At 36.2% G+C, this 20,753-nt stretch overlaps 1 protein-coding gene across 3 annotated transcripts in view; it reads left to right on the forward strand.

Moving 5' to 3' along the window:
* LOC136031482 (small ribosomal subunit protein uS5m-like) overlaps positions 1-19,452 on the forward strand; it is a 76,226-nt gene extending 56,774 nt beyond the window's left edge. For 2 of the 3 annotated variants that reach the window (XM_065711117.1, XM_065711118.1), the window contains exons 5-10: positions 3,424-3,458; positions 7,007-7,202; positions 7,898-8,100; positions 10,023-10,166; positions 13,888-14,013; positions 19,280-19,452. In XM_065711117.1, the coding sequence (XP_065567189.1) occupies positions 3,424-3,458; positions 7,007-7,202; positions 7,898-8,100; positions 10,023-10,166; positions 13,888-14,013; positions 19,280-19,405 (830 nt within the window). In that variant the 3' untranslated portion in view covers positions 19,406-19,452. Of the gene's footprint in view, positions 1-3,423; positions 3,459-7,006; positions 7,203-7,897; positions 8,101-10,022; positions 10,167-13,627; positions 13,709-13,887; positions 14,014-19,279 lie in introns of those variants that run through there. The other variant, XM_065711119.1, reaches the window with a different exon arrangement.
* The last annotated feature ends 1,301 nt before the right edge of the window (positions 19,453-20,753 follow it).

Consider the following 20,753-nt stretch of genomic DNA (forward strand, 5'->3'; position numbering starts at 1 on the left):
GTTATAGTCTTCAGTCCTTCTTCATCGTTGGCCCCTTTCCTAGCAGTTATAAATTGTTTAACTTCAGCATACAATTTTGAATAGTATGATTAACTCATCGTAATTTTTTTTTTCTCTCTGAAAGCAAAGGATACAGCTTAAATATGAAATAATAACTAAATATGAAGTGAAACAATAATCCCTCTCAATATAAAACAGATCAAGTATGAAATAATACTTTGGCTCAAAAGAATAAATAAAAACAAGGGTTAACAAGAAATAAACTACATATTATGCATATAGAGCACCATAAAAGAATGAGCATACCAAAATAAAGAAGAAGGGGAAAAGATGACAAGACGTAACTTTTGAAGAGGGTAAAAAATAGAATGAAACTGGCTATAATATAATCAAACAATTCATGGTAGCAAACTCTAAGTAAGGAGCGACACCGCTTAATAGTAACTGAAACTTTAACAAACGGAATTTTGATATCAATCGATGCATCAAAAGAATTTTCTTTAATTATCGATTTTTCGAGAATCTTTTAAATTATCGTAAATTGAATTTCAGTCAAATTCATCTGCATCTCTATTCAAAGCTAGGTTCTTGAATAAAATTTTCTTAATTTCAATTGTTTCTCCGAAAATTTGCTTGATACCCTTGACTTACTTACTTGACTTAACGATCTTGCCGAAATACTTCCAGCGTCGAGAGTGATGCTACATTGCGTCTCCATTTAGACCGGTCTCTTGCAAGGATGCGGACATCCTCCTGAAGATTTGCCATGGCTAAGAAGGCACCTTCCGTCTCCTTCCATCTGATTGGGGGACGACCTCTTGGGCGTTTCCCGCCATGCAGCACGGGATCAAAATCAAAAATTGTTCGTACAGCAAAGTTCCAAATATTCAAGTTTTGGCACCAAATATGGAATGTTTGTGACCGGCCGAAATCTGGTGCTGTTAATGACATACGGCTATATACGAACCGTAGTTTTACTAAGTGTCTTGCCAATCACAAAGCTGAGATTATTGACTGCAGGAGCGAGCGTCTCGCAGCTAACCCAAATGAAGTCTGGAGATTCATCAGGGAAAAAAGTCAAAAGGTGTCAACTTCAGGGCTTCCAAGTGAGAGTGACTGGGTCAGCTATTTCACCAGCGAATTTTCTTTAACTGATCCAGTGTTAGAGACCCACCATGAATCGCTGCTAGTGGATAGCCTAGTTAAAACTGAGTCGGATATTGGCTTCGTAGTTACGGTCTCTGATATTTACAGTGCTATTATTCGCCTTCGAAAAAAGTTCTCGCGTGGTTATGATCAATTATGTGGTTTTTATTTAAGAAATGCAAGTGATAAGCTGTTGCAGCATCTACATTTGTTCTACCAAATCATTTTGAATTCTGATATTGTCCCTGATTCTTTTTGTGTTGGTACATTCACTCATGAGCTGAAAAAAGATAGAGATAGCCAGCAATCGCTGTAAAGCTTGCTACAGCAGGCATATTCTCGCCCGTGCCTACAACGCTTTTGCGATAGCTCATGTCCTTGCATTGACTCCATTTTGGAATATGTTTACGGCTAATGATAAGAAGGCTATTAGATCCGTATATTTTCGTTTTGCGAAATTTCTCTTGTTTAGCCCTCTATGGGCTAGAAAGAAAAGACTAGTGTCAGTCTACTGATTAACTGAGCCACTAATAGCGACTGAGCAGCGTCGCAGCCGCTATTTTTCAAGGCTTGATAGGACAAACAGCCTCCATCCTGATATGTGTTAGTATAAATATTTGAATTTATTCTTGGTAGTATAGTCTTCTTCGTGAGTGTGTTCTGCTTTCTTTTGTTTTTTTTTTTTTTTTTTTTTTTTCTTGTGTCTTTTCATTTACTCCGTATTGAACCCTTGTGTGTTTTTTGGGTTGATTTTATTTACTTATCTTAATATGTCTGCTCATGACGGTCACAATATATGTGATCGAAATATCCAATAATTGTTGAATGTATTTTTACTGTCTAATAAAAGGATTTATCCCTATTTGAACTGTTATTTTTCGTCATGAAAAGGCAGTGTGGTCTTCGGAAATACATTTGCCAGAAGAAAGATCACGGATGCGTGTTTGTTTGTGTGTTCGTTTTTTTCCTTGGGGTGTTTGTATCAAACCAATTTTCCTAGAATATCGGGAGAGGGATAATTCGAACGGAAATTATGAGTTCTAGTGTCCTTTTTAAGTGGCCAAAAAGATTGGAGGACAACTAGATCCCTCCAATGCATTTTTTTTCCCAAAGTGATCCAATCAAAATTATTAGATAGCCGTTTGGATCAGCATAGATGAAAGGACCAATAACAATTTTTTGGTGGGGTTAATATGATCCCCCCCCCACAGCCGCTGAGGAAAGGACTCTAAGTTATGGAATTTGCACTAGGTTTACGTATAGTATTTGTTAACGTGAAGTATACAGAAATTTTTTAGGGCGAGCCGCTGGGGGGGGGGGGGGGGGTTTCAACGGGTAGAGTTTTCCGGGGAGTGGGTTGTTTCTGGGGATGAACTTTCTAGCGGAAATCTTTCAAAGGGATAATTTGCCAGAATTCCAATACAAAATTATTTTTATTCGTCTTACTTTCTATTTGCCGATTCAATTTTACATGTGACAGTTTCAAGGGGTAATTGTCCGTTGAAAATTTTCAGAGGGATTTGAATTATATCGAGGATTTTTCCACGGGTGAAATTTTCGTGAAGAAATTTACCGCTGAAGAAAATCTCCACGGGAGAATTTTCCGCGGGAGCTGCTTTTCGCTGTGGGGGGAATTTTCTGGGTGATTTTTTCATGGATAGGGGGGATATTTCCGGCATGATTTGAAAACGATGATAAATTAAAGTTTTTCTTTTCAAATGAAAGTATGTTAAGGAAAATTTTTCAGGCGGAATCGGCCAAAGAAATTTTCAGCGAAGACAGAACTGTCAAGGGGGAATATTCTGGGGGGAGGGGTACTTTACGGGGGGGAATTTTCCATGGAGTAGGAGCCAGATTCCCCGGTATTATTTGTGAAACAATCAGAAACTATTTCTGAAAACAGTTTTTTCAACTGAAAGTAAGGAGCAACATTGAAACTTAAAACAAACAGAAAGTATTCCGTATATGAGGGTGTCGTCCCCTTGCTAAATCTTTACAAGCTTGCTAAATCTTCCCCTCGTCAATACCTGGCTCTTTACTCGAAAGTTTGACTTTTGTCCCTTCTTTAAGAATGACTCCTATAACACAAGGGCCGTTTAATTAGAATAAGAAGCTTTTTTAAAGTACTAAAAAACTTTAGCTTCACGTGTGAGAAAAAGGAACTTAACACAGTACTAACTATTAAAACTATTGAGTCATTCCTAAAAGTATTTCTTTTTCTTTTTTTTGCTCTCTCAAGTCCGATAGTAATCTTAAATGTTTGTTTTTCTTTTTTAGGTGATTTTGCTGGATTTGACACAAGAGTATTAGAGGTAATTATTTTTATTTTTACTATGAATACATGCTAGTTTAATTGTTCTATCAAGGTGTGATGAACTTAGCGGAACTTTAATTTTACTTTTCTATCGTTTGATGTGCCAAAATTTGAATCATAATGCAAAGGATCTTCAATTGTTCCTAAATATTAAAGAAATTCTAAACTTTGAAAGACTGATGGGTAAAACATCGTTTCAACTTTACACGTAAATATTTTAATCGACTGAAAATCAGGAAGTATATGCCAGTGTAAGGTCCCTGTAGACAGACTTTCAACCTCAAGAAAACAAGTACAACCTCCTTGCTTTCAAGATGATATGCTTCTGTCGCATCGCAAAGATAAATTGCATCGGACATGTGACGAACGCGTACATGGGAGGACGACTGAAATTTCAAGATATAAATCGAATGGTAATGGTAACTGTAACGATAACGGTAATGGTAACAACTGCGATGAACTGGGCGTATCAAAGGGATCGCCCGCGAACTTTTCCTGAGAATAAAACTCGAAGAAACGATAAATTGACAAAGACCGGGAGGAAGACCCAGGAGGAGTTAGATTGAAAACTTCGACTCCCAGTGCTTTTTACAGCCATCCAGAATAACACTGCATTGATCATCAAATCGAGCGTTGGTTCATACCCTCTTAAAATTAGTGACTTCAACACGTAAGTAAGAAAACAAGTGAATTTTGTTGTATCGTATCGGTTTAATGACACTTCTTGACTACAAAGGCCTTCGTGTCGGCCCTGCAGTGTATTGCTACATCTCGATTTTAACTCTGAGTCTCGTATTGCCAACCTGAGCCATCAAACCCTCTGTGCCATCACAGGGTAGTAAAGTCTACGTAATAGAGATTTTTGAAATTCACAATCTGTATTATAAAAAGTAATGTCATCTAACTTCTAGTTCTCCAAAATAGCTATCATTTGTGCAGTGCCTACCAGCAGCCCCAAAAAGACAGGAAAGTGTGACAAATTGACCTACGTTTTTAAGCCATTCATCAGTGCTTCGTAAGGAAATTGTACCTATTAATTAGCGTCTGTATAATGGTAGCTCATCTGCTGTAGGTACTTCACCTTATAGCTTGGGATCTTCTAGTCAAATTAAGGGTAAATAATTCAAAGGGATTCACTGAGTTATCCTATATGTAATGGCTAAATATAATAGGAGTGAGTTAATTGCAATCCAGATATGAGTAGCTTTAAGTTCCTGTTTGCTGGACAAGTTTTCCAAGCTAATCAAAACTACCAAGTCTAAACTACCAAGGTCTTTGCAGTGGTGGTCCTGGCCTCTTTTGCGCATGGGGCCAAATCTTAATTTAGTGTCTTCCCTCCCTGTCTCCCACAAAATATTTTTGCAAAATTTTCATTTATAAACTCTGGTTGATGTGATCTCCGAACCTAAGATCGTCACTTAGTGTAATGCCGAGTATTTTGACTGATTTCTTTGTTTGGAGAGGTACATGTTCGTCAATCCTCTTCTTCTTTAGGAAGTTGACACGCAACACACAGCTTTTCTCGAGACTTAGCTGGAGCTTCACTTGATCAGCTTGATCCCGAAGCTCTGCAACCAGGGGCTCGAGTTGGTCGTGTGTTTGTGAAAGGAATCGTAGTAGACTGATTGAACAGTCATCTGCGAACTTGTACCTTTGTTTATGTTGTCTCATCAGTCGGTTGATTACTATGACAAATAAGATGGGACCTAGCTTGCTTCCTTGGGCTGCTCCACATGTTATGTCTTGGTAGTTGGATACTTCTCCGTTTTCAAGTTGTACGCGCTGTTGACGACCAGAAAGGAAACTTGCGATGATGCACAGCAGAAACTGCGAGACCTCCAGGGCACGGGCTTCATTGATAACAGTCTCGTGGTCAAGGAGATCGAAAGCTTTCACGAAATCAGAAATTATTATATCAGCAAAGGCCTCCGAAATTTCTAGGTGCTCTAGTAGATCATGAAGTAATCTGACCAGATAATGTGTTGTGCTGTGCCCTTGACGAAAACCGAACTGCATAGGGTCGATTTTATGTTCTACTTCTGCTAGTAGCCACTGTAGAATAACGTCTTCAAAGACTTTCGAGATGATGGGCGTCTTCGAAATCGGCCCAAGGTCTGACGGTGAGGTCGGTGATGTTTTCTTCGGAATAGGTGTGATAAATGCCTTTTTAAACTTATCTGGAAAAACGCCTTCCAGTAGACACTGGTTATACATCATAGCCAATGGCGTGGGCAGGAAGGAGGAGCATGCGTGTATCAGCCTTATAGGAATTTCGCCGGGGTAAGAGGCTTTCCTAATATCTAGGTGTTCGAGTTTTTCTTGGACCTGGGATATAAGAACATTTATGCTCAGCATTACTGATCAAAATAGCCCTGTTCTAGCTTTCTAAAATTGTCTATTCTATATGGAGGTTTGGGGAGTGATTGATATTGACCAATATAATTTGAAAGATTTATATTAAATTTTTCCCATTATTCTTTTAATAAAGAGATAAATAAGATACATCTATATGATCAATGGTGTCTAAAGGACTGGAGTTAGGATGACTCCAGTATTCAAAAAGCCAAAAAACAAAGCAGATCGTCAATTTTTATGCTTAAATTTAAATAAAAAACAAGTTTTTTCAACTGAAAGTAAGGAGCAATATTAAAACTTAAAACGAACAGAAATTATTATGTTAATTTTTTATTATTTTTAAAAAAGCTTTCTATTTTTGTAGTTTAACTACCCTTGTGTTTCAGGAGTCGTTCTTGAATAACGACTCTTACGTCGCTGTTCACGAGTTGTGGAAGCAAACAATTGGGTAAATATAACGCCTTGTTATTGACGTGTTGGTTCTCTTATGACTTTCTTGTTCTTCTTTTGTGACTAGAAAGCTAAGGCTTGGATGGGAAGCGTAAGGCGTAAAAAAGTGCTGGGACAGGCCCATAGCCTTAAACAAACGGTTTTAGAAGTTAGACTGTCTAAAACTCAACTTACATTTTCATTTAGTCAATCGTGCGTTTGAAGTGTTTGTATTCATTAAACAGCATATGTATGTTTATTTATATAAAACAATATTTATATGTTTTATCCAACATATATATGTTTTGCTCAACATGTGTATGTTGAGCAACTCTGCCGTTTGTGTTGTTTACTAGGTAAAGATGTTTGTAAAATAGGAATTTTCAGAAAGAGTCACATTTCATACTAGATTAATGTCAAAATACCATCCAAAGAAAAAAAAAATATATCGAAGCTTTGAAACGATGCATTTTTGTTTATTTTTTTAGCAAAAGATATTTTAAATAAAACTGTACTGTTTACCCTCAAATTCAAATTCAAGTGGCCTCCGAAATTGGATAGTAGAAAGAAAAAACAAAAAAAAACTAAGAAACTGGCCACATATAATAAAACACAAAGTGCAAACATAAATTCTGACAATGTACACATACATTATCTAGAGTATTTTATTAAAATTCAATAACAAAATAGAAAATTTTAACATAAACAGACAAAAAAAAAAGTCTGATGGGTGAACTTTAGATTTTTTTTTCTTTTTTTTAGTTTAAAACTGTATTCAATATGACTGCCACTTTTGGAAGGAAGCGTAGTCTAAGTGCTTTTGTGATTACTGGGAATAAGAAAGGACTAGCTGGCTTTGCTCTGGGCAAGGCGAATAACGGACAAACAGCATTGAAATCAGCCAAGAATCGGGCAGCTCAGAAGCTCATGTATATTCCTCTGTACAACAATCATACTGGTAAGTTTAATTCTTTTTTTCTGTCCTAAAATATTAAATTGATTAGGTTGTTACTCATTTTCGATATAAATAAATGCGAGATGGATACTCGCTTACTTGTTTCAACCTCATAAATCGAATGTCTGCGTATATAGTCCGTTTTATATACCATTGGACAATAATCATACTGGTAAGTTTAACATTTTTGGGGCCTAAAATATTAAATTGATTAGGGATGTATCCATTTTCGATACAAATAAATATCTTTCATAAACCAACCTGACCAAGTCCACTTTGTTTTGTTTGTGTCAATCAGTGCACAATAGCTTTATTTTGCTCACAATGGTCTTATCTAAAAACAAGTATTCCTGGAAAAAAAAATAATTGCCTTGAGACATTAATTATTTTTCTCTTGAGGACAAAGTAACCAAGTCCACTGTAAAATGCTAGTAGGAAAATTATTTACACTTAAGGACATAAATAAAAAACATTAGCAAAGAATCTTCTCTTAATAGAATTGGTCTACCTCACCCATGCCTGTACATATAACTATTCACTTCGTCTCCAATAGCTAAGCTCCTTAATTTCGCTCTGCTAAACACCTTAAATTTCTCCTAGGAACGTGTTTTTAGTCCCTGACTTAGAAAAGATGAAATCGTTCTTACTATTTTAGTTTTATTCAACCTAATAAAATTTTCTTATTTGTTTGTTCGCAGTGTATCATGATTTCTTCACTCAATTTGGTAAGACAAAAATTCACGTTAGAAAGTGTGCAGAAGGCCACGGACTTGTCTGTCACCGAGCTCTAAAAACCATCTGTGAAGTAATTGGTATCAAGGATCTTTACGCCAAAGTTGAGGGAAGCACAAAAAATTATCAGAATCTAGCCAAAGCCTTTTTCATTGGTCTTTTGCAGCAAGTGAGTCTTTTTTTTTCTTTTTTCTTTTTTTGAGGATAAAATAACGCCAACAAAAGATGCCATGCTTGTGCCATATTATGACCTATATTATGAGTGTAGTCACAGCGATCTATATTCATACAAAACAGCACGCACGGATCTCATTAGATATTTAGATGGTATTGTAGAGTGTATATTTTTAGCATAGGAAATACGTAATGCCTCTGTGTACTTTGCACCATAGATAATAACTAATGGCGTAATCAAAACATAGACTTGAGCCTTAGGTGGTATTTTGCATGTCCCTATTGGAGTATTTCAAAAAGGAGAAGGGCTCATTGCCCCCTAAAAAAGTTCTCAAAAGCCAGTGTTAAGCAAAGTTTTGACAAAAAGCGGTTAATCAGCCAATATCTGCTGGGTAGGCAGAAAAAAAACCCTAGATGTGGTCATAGGTATTTGACTTTGTTTTACAATTGAATCAACAAAAAGCTATGGATTGCATGTAAACCTTGAGAATAAGTCTATTCTCTGAACTTCAGAAAACAAGTATAATAGGTTTGACAAATAGGTTTAAAATTAATAATAGTTCAAGGAAAATTAACAAATCTAACGCATCTTACTTTAAGGAAAATCTGATTTAAGCTTTTAGAGTATGGTTCTGGATTTTTGTTCCAATTGCTCTCTAGATTATAAATCAAATTCAGATACATTCAGATTCTAAATCAAAAATAAATCACATAATCAAAGTAAATCAAATTCATCCGTAGGTTTTGATTGAACCAGTGCAATGAGGCGCATGTACAAAAAGAATAAATCTCCCTGGATAGGGAGTACAACGATAAATTTCTGTACTCCCCACTCTTGTCCACCAGGTGTAATAATGACTTAATGCTCCTGCTGATGGCCGAGCGTAGAGAGATACGAGATCGGGACGGTTTTATACAAGTGTGACTGTTTCTGTAGATCATAATCGGTCATTGGGAGGGGCTGAGTGAGGCTGTCCCTCCATCTGAAGTGGGGCCTTCCGCAAGGGTGCTTCCAGCCATGCGCAGAGGGATCAAAACTGAATAATGTGCTGGCTGGTGTTTCTGCTGGCATGCGGACTAAATGACCGAACCACCATAGGGCTCGTGCAGCGAGCTGACGAAAGTTAGGGGGTCTCATATTACTTTGTTGCTTTTCTTCGCTATTTATTTGCTGATCTTTGAATGGCAAAAGAATTTTCAGGAGTTTCTTTTGTCTTTTTTTTTTCAGACTAGCTGCACCTGACATAATAACATTGTTTGGTCGTTTTTGCATCACAAAATGTCCCTCTGTTTGTCTAAACTTGGCTTTAAAACATTAAATGAAAATCCCCAGTAACAACGTGTTGTATAATATTTATTAAGAAAGCTTCATGTTTTGTACCACACACTGCCTCAAAATTGAAATCATCAGCAACTGCATGTGCTATTTAATTGGTAACAATTGCGGATTGCGTGATGTTTGACCTGACTTGAGAGGTTTTCAAAGCTGTGTGGTATCAACGTGAATGACCTAGTTGTCACGTGAATGACCTAGTTGACCTGACGTGAATGACCTAGTTGAACGACGCACAGCATGCAATGTATAGTCTCTGAGCGTGATTTCAAAAAACTCCCATTTTACACATAGACCATGATGGTTATTTGATTTTGGTTCGGGTCAATGTTCTCCTGGGATCTATAGAGTCTGAAGATTTTCCCCTCTAACTATATCTAGGAAGATTCTTGCGAATTGAACATATGGATGTCGCGTGGCCATTATCCCTTGACAAAGTTTTCTGGCTCCCGTCGGAACTTGCTTAAAAAATGAATCTAAATTACCCAACAATCTTACGTAACCCATGGTACCTAATACAAGCGCCCCTAATATGTCATGTAATACAATGGGTTGTGCGTTAACTAGTGTTATTTTTCTTGTAGAGGACGTTCGAAACCTTAGCTGATGATCAAAACCTTTTTGTTGTTGAACGAAGAAAAGAAATGGACAATTACCCGTTAGTTGTAGGAAAACCCTCAGGAGAACCCTTAGATATACCTTCGAGCAAAGTTCCTGATTATAACCTGGTAAGTACCTTCTGTACTATCTATTCTGTACTATCTTATCTGTATTATCTACTTTAAAGGTTGTTTTAATATTAACTATTCTATCTAATAGGTTGCCCATGTCTTTAAATTTGAGCTCCTCCCCAGTCATGTGACGTCAGGTGCCACAGACCTCGAGCTATTATCTCCTAATCGAGTTTTTGTTTGTTTTACTGTGCAGATCAGTTTAAATTGTAACGAATTTTATATGCAGTTTTGACACTACCATTGTCGAAACTATATTGTCATTCTTGTTCTCGATATTACAGTAAAATTGAAAGCAACAGAAAGCTTGCGAATACCGCTTGTATCCATGTTCCTCCGCACAACGGTTTTTTCAGTCGTAAGTTTTTTTTTGTTTTTTTTTCTCGTTGTTTTTTTTTTTCTCTCTCTTTTTTTACTCCACGTTTTTACTATTGTAAAGAGTGGGTAAAATTTAAATATTAATTGTGTTAACAATAAAAACGGTTTGTGTATTTCTCTATATTACTGCGTTATTAGATTCTGTTATTCATGAGTTGTTTTTTCTTCTTCTTTTTTTCCCTCCTTTTATTTTCTTTTCTCTTTCTAGTGTCTTTTATTTTTATTTGTTACTCTGTAACTGTTTTCTATGTGATTTCTATTTAGATTTGCATAGTATTTTATGTATTTTTTCTTCATGTTACTCCACGCATTATACCTTTTTATAGTGCTGTTGAAAAATAAATAATGATAATGCTTTGTATAGCCAATACCACTTGAGTATACCCAAGGTTTTTCCTTAACTTCAGGGAAATTTTTGTTGTGGAAACAGGTCAAGAGACCCTGAGTGGTGTGCCATGGGGGGGGGGCTTATATTCCCTCTTCCAATCATTTGCAGTTGATAGTCTATTTTTTCTTTTTTTTAGAACAAAAATAATTTTTAGGACTAAGGGATTTTTGTGTGTGTTTTTTACGCCTGTCGTCCGACTGACTTTGCCGCTGTATCGTATGGTTAGTTTATTACTTAATACTCAACACCTTATTGTCACTAGTGATTTTTCCAGGATTTTCCAACTATTACCTGCGGCTTGAAAACGTCGATTTTGGAAATTTTTTTAGTAGCCCTTAGCCTTTACTTAAGCTTTTGACCATTATTGTGCATGACCCTTTAAGTTTCAAACTTATTGGTTGACTATCTTTCGAAATTGCTAGTTGTGTAGGAATTTCATGAGAAGTTTAGTATTATGCATACGCACATTTATATATATATATATATATATATATATATATATATATATATATATATATATATATATATATATATATATATATATATATATATATATATATATATATATATATATATATCGAAGACAGCTCGAACAAGACCTTAAAAATGAATAGTATGGCTTCCGACCAAACCTCTCATGCGTGGCCTTATATTCACGCTTCAAACTGAAGATAGCAGCAAGTGGTGATCGAAGATCTATGTCATTTTTGTCGACTTCGAGGAGGCACTTGGCTCCCTAGATTGAGAAAGACTAAAACTACTCTCATCCATTATGAAATCTCTGACAAAATAGCGATAGTTGTTTTCGCCATGTACAGACGACAAATGTTGCGTCAAGACACCAGAGGGTCCAACCCGACTCTTCCAAATCCTGGTAGGAGTAAAACAGGGGTATGTTATAAAAAAGGGGTATGTTCTATCACCGTTACTTTTTGTGATAATGATTGTATACATCCTGCCGAACACAGAGACAGGAAGCATCAAATTGAACCCCGAAGTCCATGTCAACAGTATAGATTTTGATGACATCGTACCAGTGCTTGAGAAACAAGAAACGGCTTCGAGAACTACTAGATGAGGCTATGATAAAGGCCAATCATCTTGGTCTTTGGGTGAATTCAGATAAAACCAAATGTACGGCAATTAGCGCCTCTCCCCTGTATCTTAATCGTGGCGACTAAGATATTGAACTAATTGTCCAGCTCAAATACGTTGGAAGTATCATCGAGAATACTGACCCGACAGTCAAAAAAGCTCACCAGAATAGGACAAGTAAGTGGTGCATTCAAAAAACTGCGTCAAGAATTCAGACTTCAGATATTTCCTGAAGTCTGTGCGCAAAGCTATACTGTTTTAACAGCAATATTATGCCAATGTTACTTTACATCGCTGGAACATGGCACTTGCGTCAAAAATAAAGAGAGGATAGTCTTGGCTTTCGAAACTTTGTGCCTCCCTAAAATACTGACCATCTCACAAAAGAGAACATACTTGTCTATTCGTGAATTGACGCCACAATCTCTAGTGACCAGTACCATCATAGCTCGATGGTGGAGGTATTTGAGACACGCTAATGTATATTAAAAGGCTTTCTTCCAGGACCAGCAGCCATATTAGAACTTGGTAATCAGAACTAACGTATAAAGCTTGTAGAACCTTTGTAAATATAAAAACTTGGTAAGCAGAACTGGCGCAACAGCATTGAAAGCCCTCTATAAATAATTGTTAGTTAAAGTGAATGTAAAATGAATTAAAATGCATTGTTAGTAAAAAATTTAATTGTAGTTAGTACTTTAAATATAATATTGTTAGTTACAATGAATGAGTAAATTTCAATTTTGTATTGTCATATGAAAGCAATACGCAAGCCAAATTTTAACTTTACTTGACCATGTGAAGGGGGTCAGACATCGATTATAAGATTTAACCTTCAATCTAATTAAATCAACTTAAATAAGAGTAAAAGAAAAAACTGAAAGCCTTCACTGCGAGGCTTGTAAATCGCAATAATTTTCCAATCTAATTCCCAGTTAAAGGACTAGGAGCCGTCCTGGCCGAATGGGTTGGTGCGCTGGATTCGGGATCCCTTGTCTGAGAGGACGTGGGTTCGAATCCCGGTGTATCCAATTCTTCAGTGTTTGGGACGGGGGTCAGTGGCGTGACTCTGTAAGCTTAGCCAGAGTCGACCCAGCTCAAAATGGGTACCTGGAGAAATCTGGGGAAGGTAAACAGGAAGGGTGTGCAAAAGCACAGGATGGCTGGCCCCCAACCCCCCATTGCACTTCCTGGCTGAAGGGCCAAGAAACGGGAGATCAGCACCGCCGGTACGGACTGTAAAGTCTAATGCCGTATCTTTTACCTTTACCTTTACCAGTTAAAGGACTTAATTGAATCGTCAATTGAGGTGTCGGGAGGGTAGTTGTCCCCAGGGACGTATGCAAGGCCCCTCCGGGCCACCACCCCTCCCCCTAAATCATAAATGTTCCAGAATTTCTCCCCACTTCTTATTCAAATCGTCAAAAATTATTTTTTTATTCTTCTCCCCTACCAGAAAAGCCAAACGAACGTCTGTGATTGCCTCACCGCCCGGACTTTACAAATATATTCTTTCGGTATTTAAAATTCGAAAAAATCCTATCCCCCTCCTTCTTATATTTCGGTTACTGGCACCACTGATTGTGATCTTTTTAAGGTAATCATGAATGGTAAAGTACCACTAGACAAGAGGAAACACGGAAAGCAGGTCGTCCTCGTCTGAGTTGGAAGGATGTCATAAATAAAGATTTTAAGGAAATGGGAACTTCCTGGAAGGGTGTAAAGAGGGAGGCCTTGAATAGATCAGGTTGGAGGAGGAGCGTACCTAGCTGTGTTGTCCTCAGGCGGCTTGGTGCTGCAGTGAGTTATTAGTAGTAGTAGTAGTTAATTGGCCCCACTGATTGTGATCTTTTTAAGGTAATCATGAATGGTAAAGTCCCACTAGAGAAGAGGAAATTTCCAAAATTTTATCAAATAGGTGTACATGAAAAACGGTGGAATGTACACCTGAGCAAGACAGTTCCTTTCAGAAATATGGATTCGGTAAGTTCTATTTAATCCTATCTTCTTCTTCTTCTTCCCTCCTCCTTGCAGTTAAACATAAGACTTGAATCTTCCGTTTTGTTCTCAAGTGTTTCCACAATACAGTAAAACTACCCCACCCCCCTCTCATCTCCTATTCCTAAATATATCTAAATATAGCGCTCAATCTAAATATATTCCTTCCAAAGAAGGAAGTTTAAGGGAGACTAGAACTGCGGTTGGAGGAACTCTCATCAGGAGTTTTATTCTCAGTATATTTTCATAATAATAGCAAAGCATTACCATCTCTCATCTTCTATTCCTAGTGTTCAATATAAATCCTCCCAAGGAAGGCAGGTTAAGAGGTACTTGTTCCCGACCAGAAATACGTATTAAGGAACTTTTATAAAAAGTCGAGAAACTTGCGCCTTCTTGGGCCGAATAACTTTTTTACGTTTGTAATAGTGTTTTAGTGTTAATAAAATGATTGATGATGAAAAAAAAGAAAACAAGAACAAGCAGAAAAAAAGTGAACATGAAAGATTGTGAAATATATGTCTGCGTAAGACTATTCCTTCAAAAAATACGGATTTAATGAAGGTTGTTTTATCCGTTCTTCTTCTTTTCTCTTTCCACTTTTTACATCAAGTCACGCTTAAACACTATTTTTAGAGAGGTTGCCAAATTAAAAAAGAAAAACAAAAAAGTCAGGTGAACTACATGGAATTTATTTACTTATTAGAAACTCCCCTAATAGCAACACTAAGAAAACACGAAAAGGCGGGAAAAAAAGCAAAATTAATTGTTATAGAATAAATTAAAAACGCACATTGACAAAAAAAAAACACAATATAATATAAATACACAATATATAATACAATAATACAATATATAAATAATATATAATACATGATATATAATGCAATATATAAATAATACAATATATAATAACACAATAATAATAACAATACACAATATAAAAACACAACAAAAAAAGCTCAATTTCCAGGAATAACGCCAGCGGTATTTCAAGAACGTATTTTGGTGTTTTCCTATTTATAGGTTTCCTATATCTAGGATAGATCACTGGTCATTGACCTTGGTACTGCTTCAAAATAAGAGAATTTCGTAGATACAATGAGAGGCCCAGCAAAAATTCCAAGGATTTGCGTTTTTTTCATGCATTTGCAAGCAATATATAGAAAAGAGTGGAGAAGATCATGAAAACTTGAGATGTCATTGTGGTACCGGCCAGAAGCCCTTAATTCTTTCCGCTAGCGCACTTGAACGTTTCGTTCGTTCTATTTGGGGGGGGGGGGGTAAGTAAGATTCAGAAAATCATGAGGTCTGAAACATTTTCAGCCAGTTGAGACTAGCCAGGTCAATTGACCGTATTAACAAAAATTAGGTCAGTAGACAGGCTGAGTCAACCGTTGAGGACAGAATTCTTGCCTGATCTCATTCTGGAATAATTTTTCACTTGTTCTGGCTTTCTTTTTCAATGTTCTCTTTGCATTGTTAGACTTTACTTCAGTGCTGAAGTGTTAGTTCTGTGTTTGGCACTGAGGACAGCTTGGAGGAGCTCCTTGCCAAATTCTACTCTGTCTTTTCACTTGGGATTTTTTCATCGGCCTAGAACTCACCAGGATCTAATAGGATTCAACTCCATGACAAAGATGTTTAACCGCTTTATATATGGAAATTGTTCATTGCAAAGATAACTTGCAATTTAATTCTGAGAATGGCTTTCGCAAGGAAGGATTGCCGAATTCGCATATCAGGGACAACCACAAAACAAAATATCAGGAACAACAATAAAAGTTGGTTGGAAAAAATTGAATTAATGCAAACTACGTAATAAATAAGTTCCAAAGATAGTGAAAATGAAATCTGGTTGTTTGAATTGGTGAAGTGGAAACTTAATTCACAGCATAACAAGGTATTGCTTGGTAGTATTGTTATTGCTATTAACACTATTAAAATTAAAAAGTAGTTACTTGTTATTGTTATTATTAACATTAGTGTTATTAACAAATAGTTGCAAGGATGATGAGAAAAAGTATACAGTATAAAGTTTTTAAATATCAAAAGTTGGTTTTTCACTATTTTAAATATGAAGAAAGGGGGCACATTTGGGGTGAAGTAAAAACTTTAAAAATTAATGCAAACTACGTAAGAATAAATTCCAAAGACAATGAAAATGACATCTGGTTGTTTGAATTGGTGAAGTGGAAACTTACGTAACAGCATATATCTTTTAAAAGTTCTTCAAAGTTAGAAATTGAATTTTGATGAAAAAATACTATATATACAAAAGTGCAGTTTTTCGGGGGTAGTGGAAGCAGAATTCAAAAAAAGAAACGTGGTTTTAAAAATAAAAATAAGCTAAAAAACATATGGCACTAAACAGGTTAGGATGTTGTAGCTTTCATTTGACGGTTTAGTCGTTTAGAATCAGCAATTCGTTAATGTAATGGTTTCCAACCTGTGGGGCGCGCCCCCGGGGGGGCGAGACTGTTGCAAGGAGGGCATGTAGCTGTTTCCAAAATATCATTTTCGAATACAAAACAAAAAAGTCGAATAGGTGTCAAGAAATGAATCAGCAGTATACGTAATTCACGCGTTTTGGCTGCGAGTAGAGGACGATTATACCTACTTTGTCAGACAAAGCTTTAGAGATTTTATTGCCATTTGTAACATCTTACCAATGTGAAACTGGTTTTCTACAGTAGCTGTCTTAAAGACAAAGTATCGATCTCGCTTAATGATTGAAAAGGAACTGAGAACCGCGATTTCTCCAATGATACCACGGTTTGAGAAAATTTGCGCTTAAAAAACAAGCTCAACCGTCGCATCAAATTTTTATGTTATATCAGTCTTAATTATATATATATATATATATATATATATTTTGTTATTATATTCTTATAATAAGTATATTATATTCTTACATAATGTTGTATATTATTTTGTTGCCCAATAAATAAATTGTAATATCAGTCGAGTATTTATGAAATTTGATTTTTAGATAAATTAACGGGACGCAACAATTTGTTTTTCAAAGGGGGATTAATTTTTAGGGGGGGATTTTTAAATGGGGGGCGCCGGTACGTAAAGTTTGGAACCCACTGCGTTTATGATTGAATTTCTACAGACCAAAAACCGTTGTCAAGCTTTAACTTATTAGTTTTGCTTATTGATGTTGTTGTTCAGGGTTGCAACATTGACAAAAATGTAATACTACGTTAAAATCTTCATAATTTTAAAAGAACCAAAAGAAAACTTTTTGAAAAATTTTTTTTCGGATTTGTATAGACGTCGGATAAGTCCAGGAGGGGACAATAAAAGTTTTCATGTTGATTTCTTATGTATTTTAATAAGTGTAATATATCAGTCTAAAAATTAAGTATTCTACGTGAGAGAGAAAAAAAAAAAAACTTGTAAAAAACCAAAAACATATCATATCCGATTAATATTTATTAGTTTTATTTTACAACTAATAAATATTAGTTTTTCGTCTATGTTGCTTTTTAGTTTCGTGTACATTAGAATCAAGGAGAAAACATTAAATTAGAATATATGATAAAAATCTCGAGATTACGTGGCAAGGGGGGTTCTCTTAGGTGGCCGCAAAAGAAAAATTTTATATAACCGTTTTTTTTTCAGGTATGATCAGACCTAAGATTAGTCAAGGGGTTCCTCCCCAATTAGTCAATTGGAGAGTGAAAAAATTTAATATTTTAATATTAAATATTTAAGTATTAAATATTTAAATATTAAATATTTAAAATTTAATATTTTAATTTATTTATTAATGTCTTATTTATTTTAATAAATTTAATACCTCAGTCTAAACATTAAGTAATCTACGTGAGAGAAAAAAAATCAATATACTGGTATATCAAAAACATATCATAGACGAAGTTTTTTTTTTCAACCGCCAATTGGCCATAGATTAAGGACAGGTTAATATAAAAAAATGCTGTGATCAAAAATTAATATTCCATCAAACTTTAGCTCTCTACGTATTCACATTGACTATCGAGGTATTTGCCAATTCTGTGAACAAGCTTTTTAATACCATCTTTGCAAAATGTTGCCAAAAAAGCGAGTTGTGCTAAAAGCTCATCGTCAGTTTGAGAACGCTGTCCTTCAGGACAATTCTTTAATTTACGGAAAAGAGGGAATATCTTAATACTGAGTTGCAACTGTATGGTGGTTATTTGAAAGTTTCACGTTTAAATTGTTCAAGAGGCCCAAGAGTTGCGCAAAATCTTAAAAAAAAAAATAATAAGTCAGTGAGTTGATGAAAACGTGTTAAAATCGAAAAGGGATCGAAATCGAAAACCCGTTAAAAGTTAAAGAAATCAAGCAGTCATTGTAGTTAAAAAAAAAGTCTAGTATCAAGTAGTTAATTGTGCTGTAGACCTGGCAAAAAATTTACATTATTTTAGGAGTGATAAGTTTTAGGGATAATATTGACAGCGGACAACTACAACTCTGAAATGTGGGTGCTTCGAAAGGTCGAGAAAGATGAGTTAGACTACTTCCAGAGGAATTGTCCAGGAAAATTTTGGGTACTTGTTTGTCAGACTGTATCAAACGATAAAGTACAAGAAACATGGTTCAATCCCATTTTCTAACGCATAATTAAGAAAGGTTAAGATACCCGTTTTAACGGATAAAAGACGATAGATTGGCAAAAACCGCTCCTTTGACTATCCATCTGGGTCCGTCGAAAAAAAAATGCATCGTCCCAGAAACGGGTGGGAAGAATCGATTAAAAAAAAGGACTTTGGAACTTAATAGGAGGGGTTATAAGTGAAATTTTGAACAGGTTGGGATAGAGGAGGAGCTTGAGCAGCTGTCTTGGCCTCAGGCGACTTGGTGCTCTAACGAATGGCAAGTAAGTAATAGTGGCATCACGTATTTGGTTGTAAATCGCATAGCACAAATCTTATACAGTTTTGAAAGTACTGTGTAATATTTTATATTAATTATCTTCTTTTTATTAATAGTTATCTTATTAATTATTGCCGAAAATATCTTCTCCGTGAAAGATTTTTGCGATGCATCTGTCTCACACATTTCTCATGACTCCGTCTTCGTGCGTGCGCACAAATTTTGTGACGCAAAGAGAAAATTCCCTTTCAGCGTGCTGCGATGTGTCCCATTTCTGAACCAAGTTTTCTATACTGTATATTACGCATACTGTGGTAAATTGGCAAAGAACTTGCGTGACAAGAGCTGATACTGCAATTGTTTGAAAATATTGTTTGTATTACAGGTGCGAACGAGAATTAGAGCAGAATATGGAGAACTTCGTAGTTTCCTTATGGACAAATTCCCTGAATGTAGAACATCTCGTCCTGGAGAAAATAAGAAAATACAAGAAGAAGAAGAAACTGTTTAATTTGGTATATATTAAGTTTTAAATTTGTAATAAAGTTTATATTGAAAGTCTGTGGGTTTGATTTCAATGAAGTAATGAATCCTTTGGTGAATCCTTTTGGTGAATGTTAAAGATATTTAAAACAAAGGCTTTAAAATGAAAACCAATTTCTTTTCATCCTTTTACTTGGATTAAGCTGTAGAACGTTCCCTCAATAGTTGTAGTTGTGGCAGGTTCAACCCTCCCACTTAGTAAGTAAGACGGCACTAGACCCTTAAGGTCCAAACCGACGGTGCTGATCTCCGTTTCATGGCCCTTCAGCCAGGACGTGAATGGGGGGTTGGGGGCCAACCATCCTATGCTTTCACACACCCTTCCTGCTTACCTTCCCCAGGTACCCAATTAGAGCTGGGTCGACTCTGGCTGAGCTTACAAAGTCACGCCACTGACCCCCGTCCCAAACTAAATAACTGGACGCAACTGGGATTGAGCCCGTTCCCCTTGGACAAAGAATCCCCACGCCAGCCACTCACCCAGGACGGCTCCCCTCCCACTTGAGGTCGTCTGTACGGTTCTCCCCTGAAAAACTGGAAAATTGCTAACCATACTTCTTTTTCTAATTTCTACTTCCACTAAGATTGGCTCAAAGAAGCTCTCTTCCCACAAAATGAATAATTGTGACCTAGTGATACAATTTTCCGTGATTACGACTCCCTCTTCGGAGAGGAAAAAATCTTTTTGTTCCTTTTCTGAGGATTTACAGCGTATTTCATTACGTTTCAGAATGGGCTTAGCCCAATTGAATTTACAAAAAAAGTGTAGAATTTGAACGGTAAGCTCTTTGGCGTAAAGAGTGGGCCCCTCATTTACGATATCATGCCGGCTCTTTTGGGTTTTAATGTTGCTCTTTACTTTCACGGGAAAAAAGTAATTTTTCAAATTTTATTTCGATTCTATTTTAATATAAAGTTCAGGTCTGTCTCATGTATCTAGTTTCGTGAAGTTTTTTGTAACAAGATATTCCCTTTCAGCTCGTTACCACGAACTATTTGACTAAAAGAATATATTGCTTTTTCATGACTTTGTCAGTAATCATGACCGTGTTTCCAGAATCCTTCGTTGAAATTTTAAAGCGACACCATGCTTAACAACGATGAGCTCCTGGAGTGAAAAATAGCGCTATAGGAGGCCTAGTTTCCACTTTAATTTTTGGTTCTCAAAGAGGGCACTAGAACTCGTGTTGTCCGTTAAACTGCGAATCCTCCCGAGATACTACGGCAACTGGTTCTATACCATCTCCCTTGATGAAGCAAAAAGACAAAAGCAAAAAGACTACCAAATAAAATACACCATGATACGAAATTTTGCA

Source organism: Artemia franciscana, chromosome 9 (assembly GCF_032884065.1).
Source record: "Artemia franciscana chromosome 9, ASM3288406v1, whole genome shotgun sequence".
Taxonomy (NCBI): domain Eukaryota; kingdom Metazoa; phylum Arthropoda; class Branchiopoda; order Anostraca; family Artemiidae; genus Artemia; species Artemia franciscana.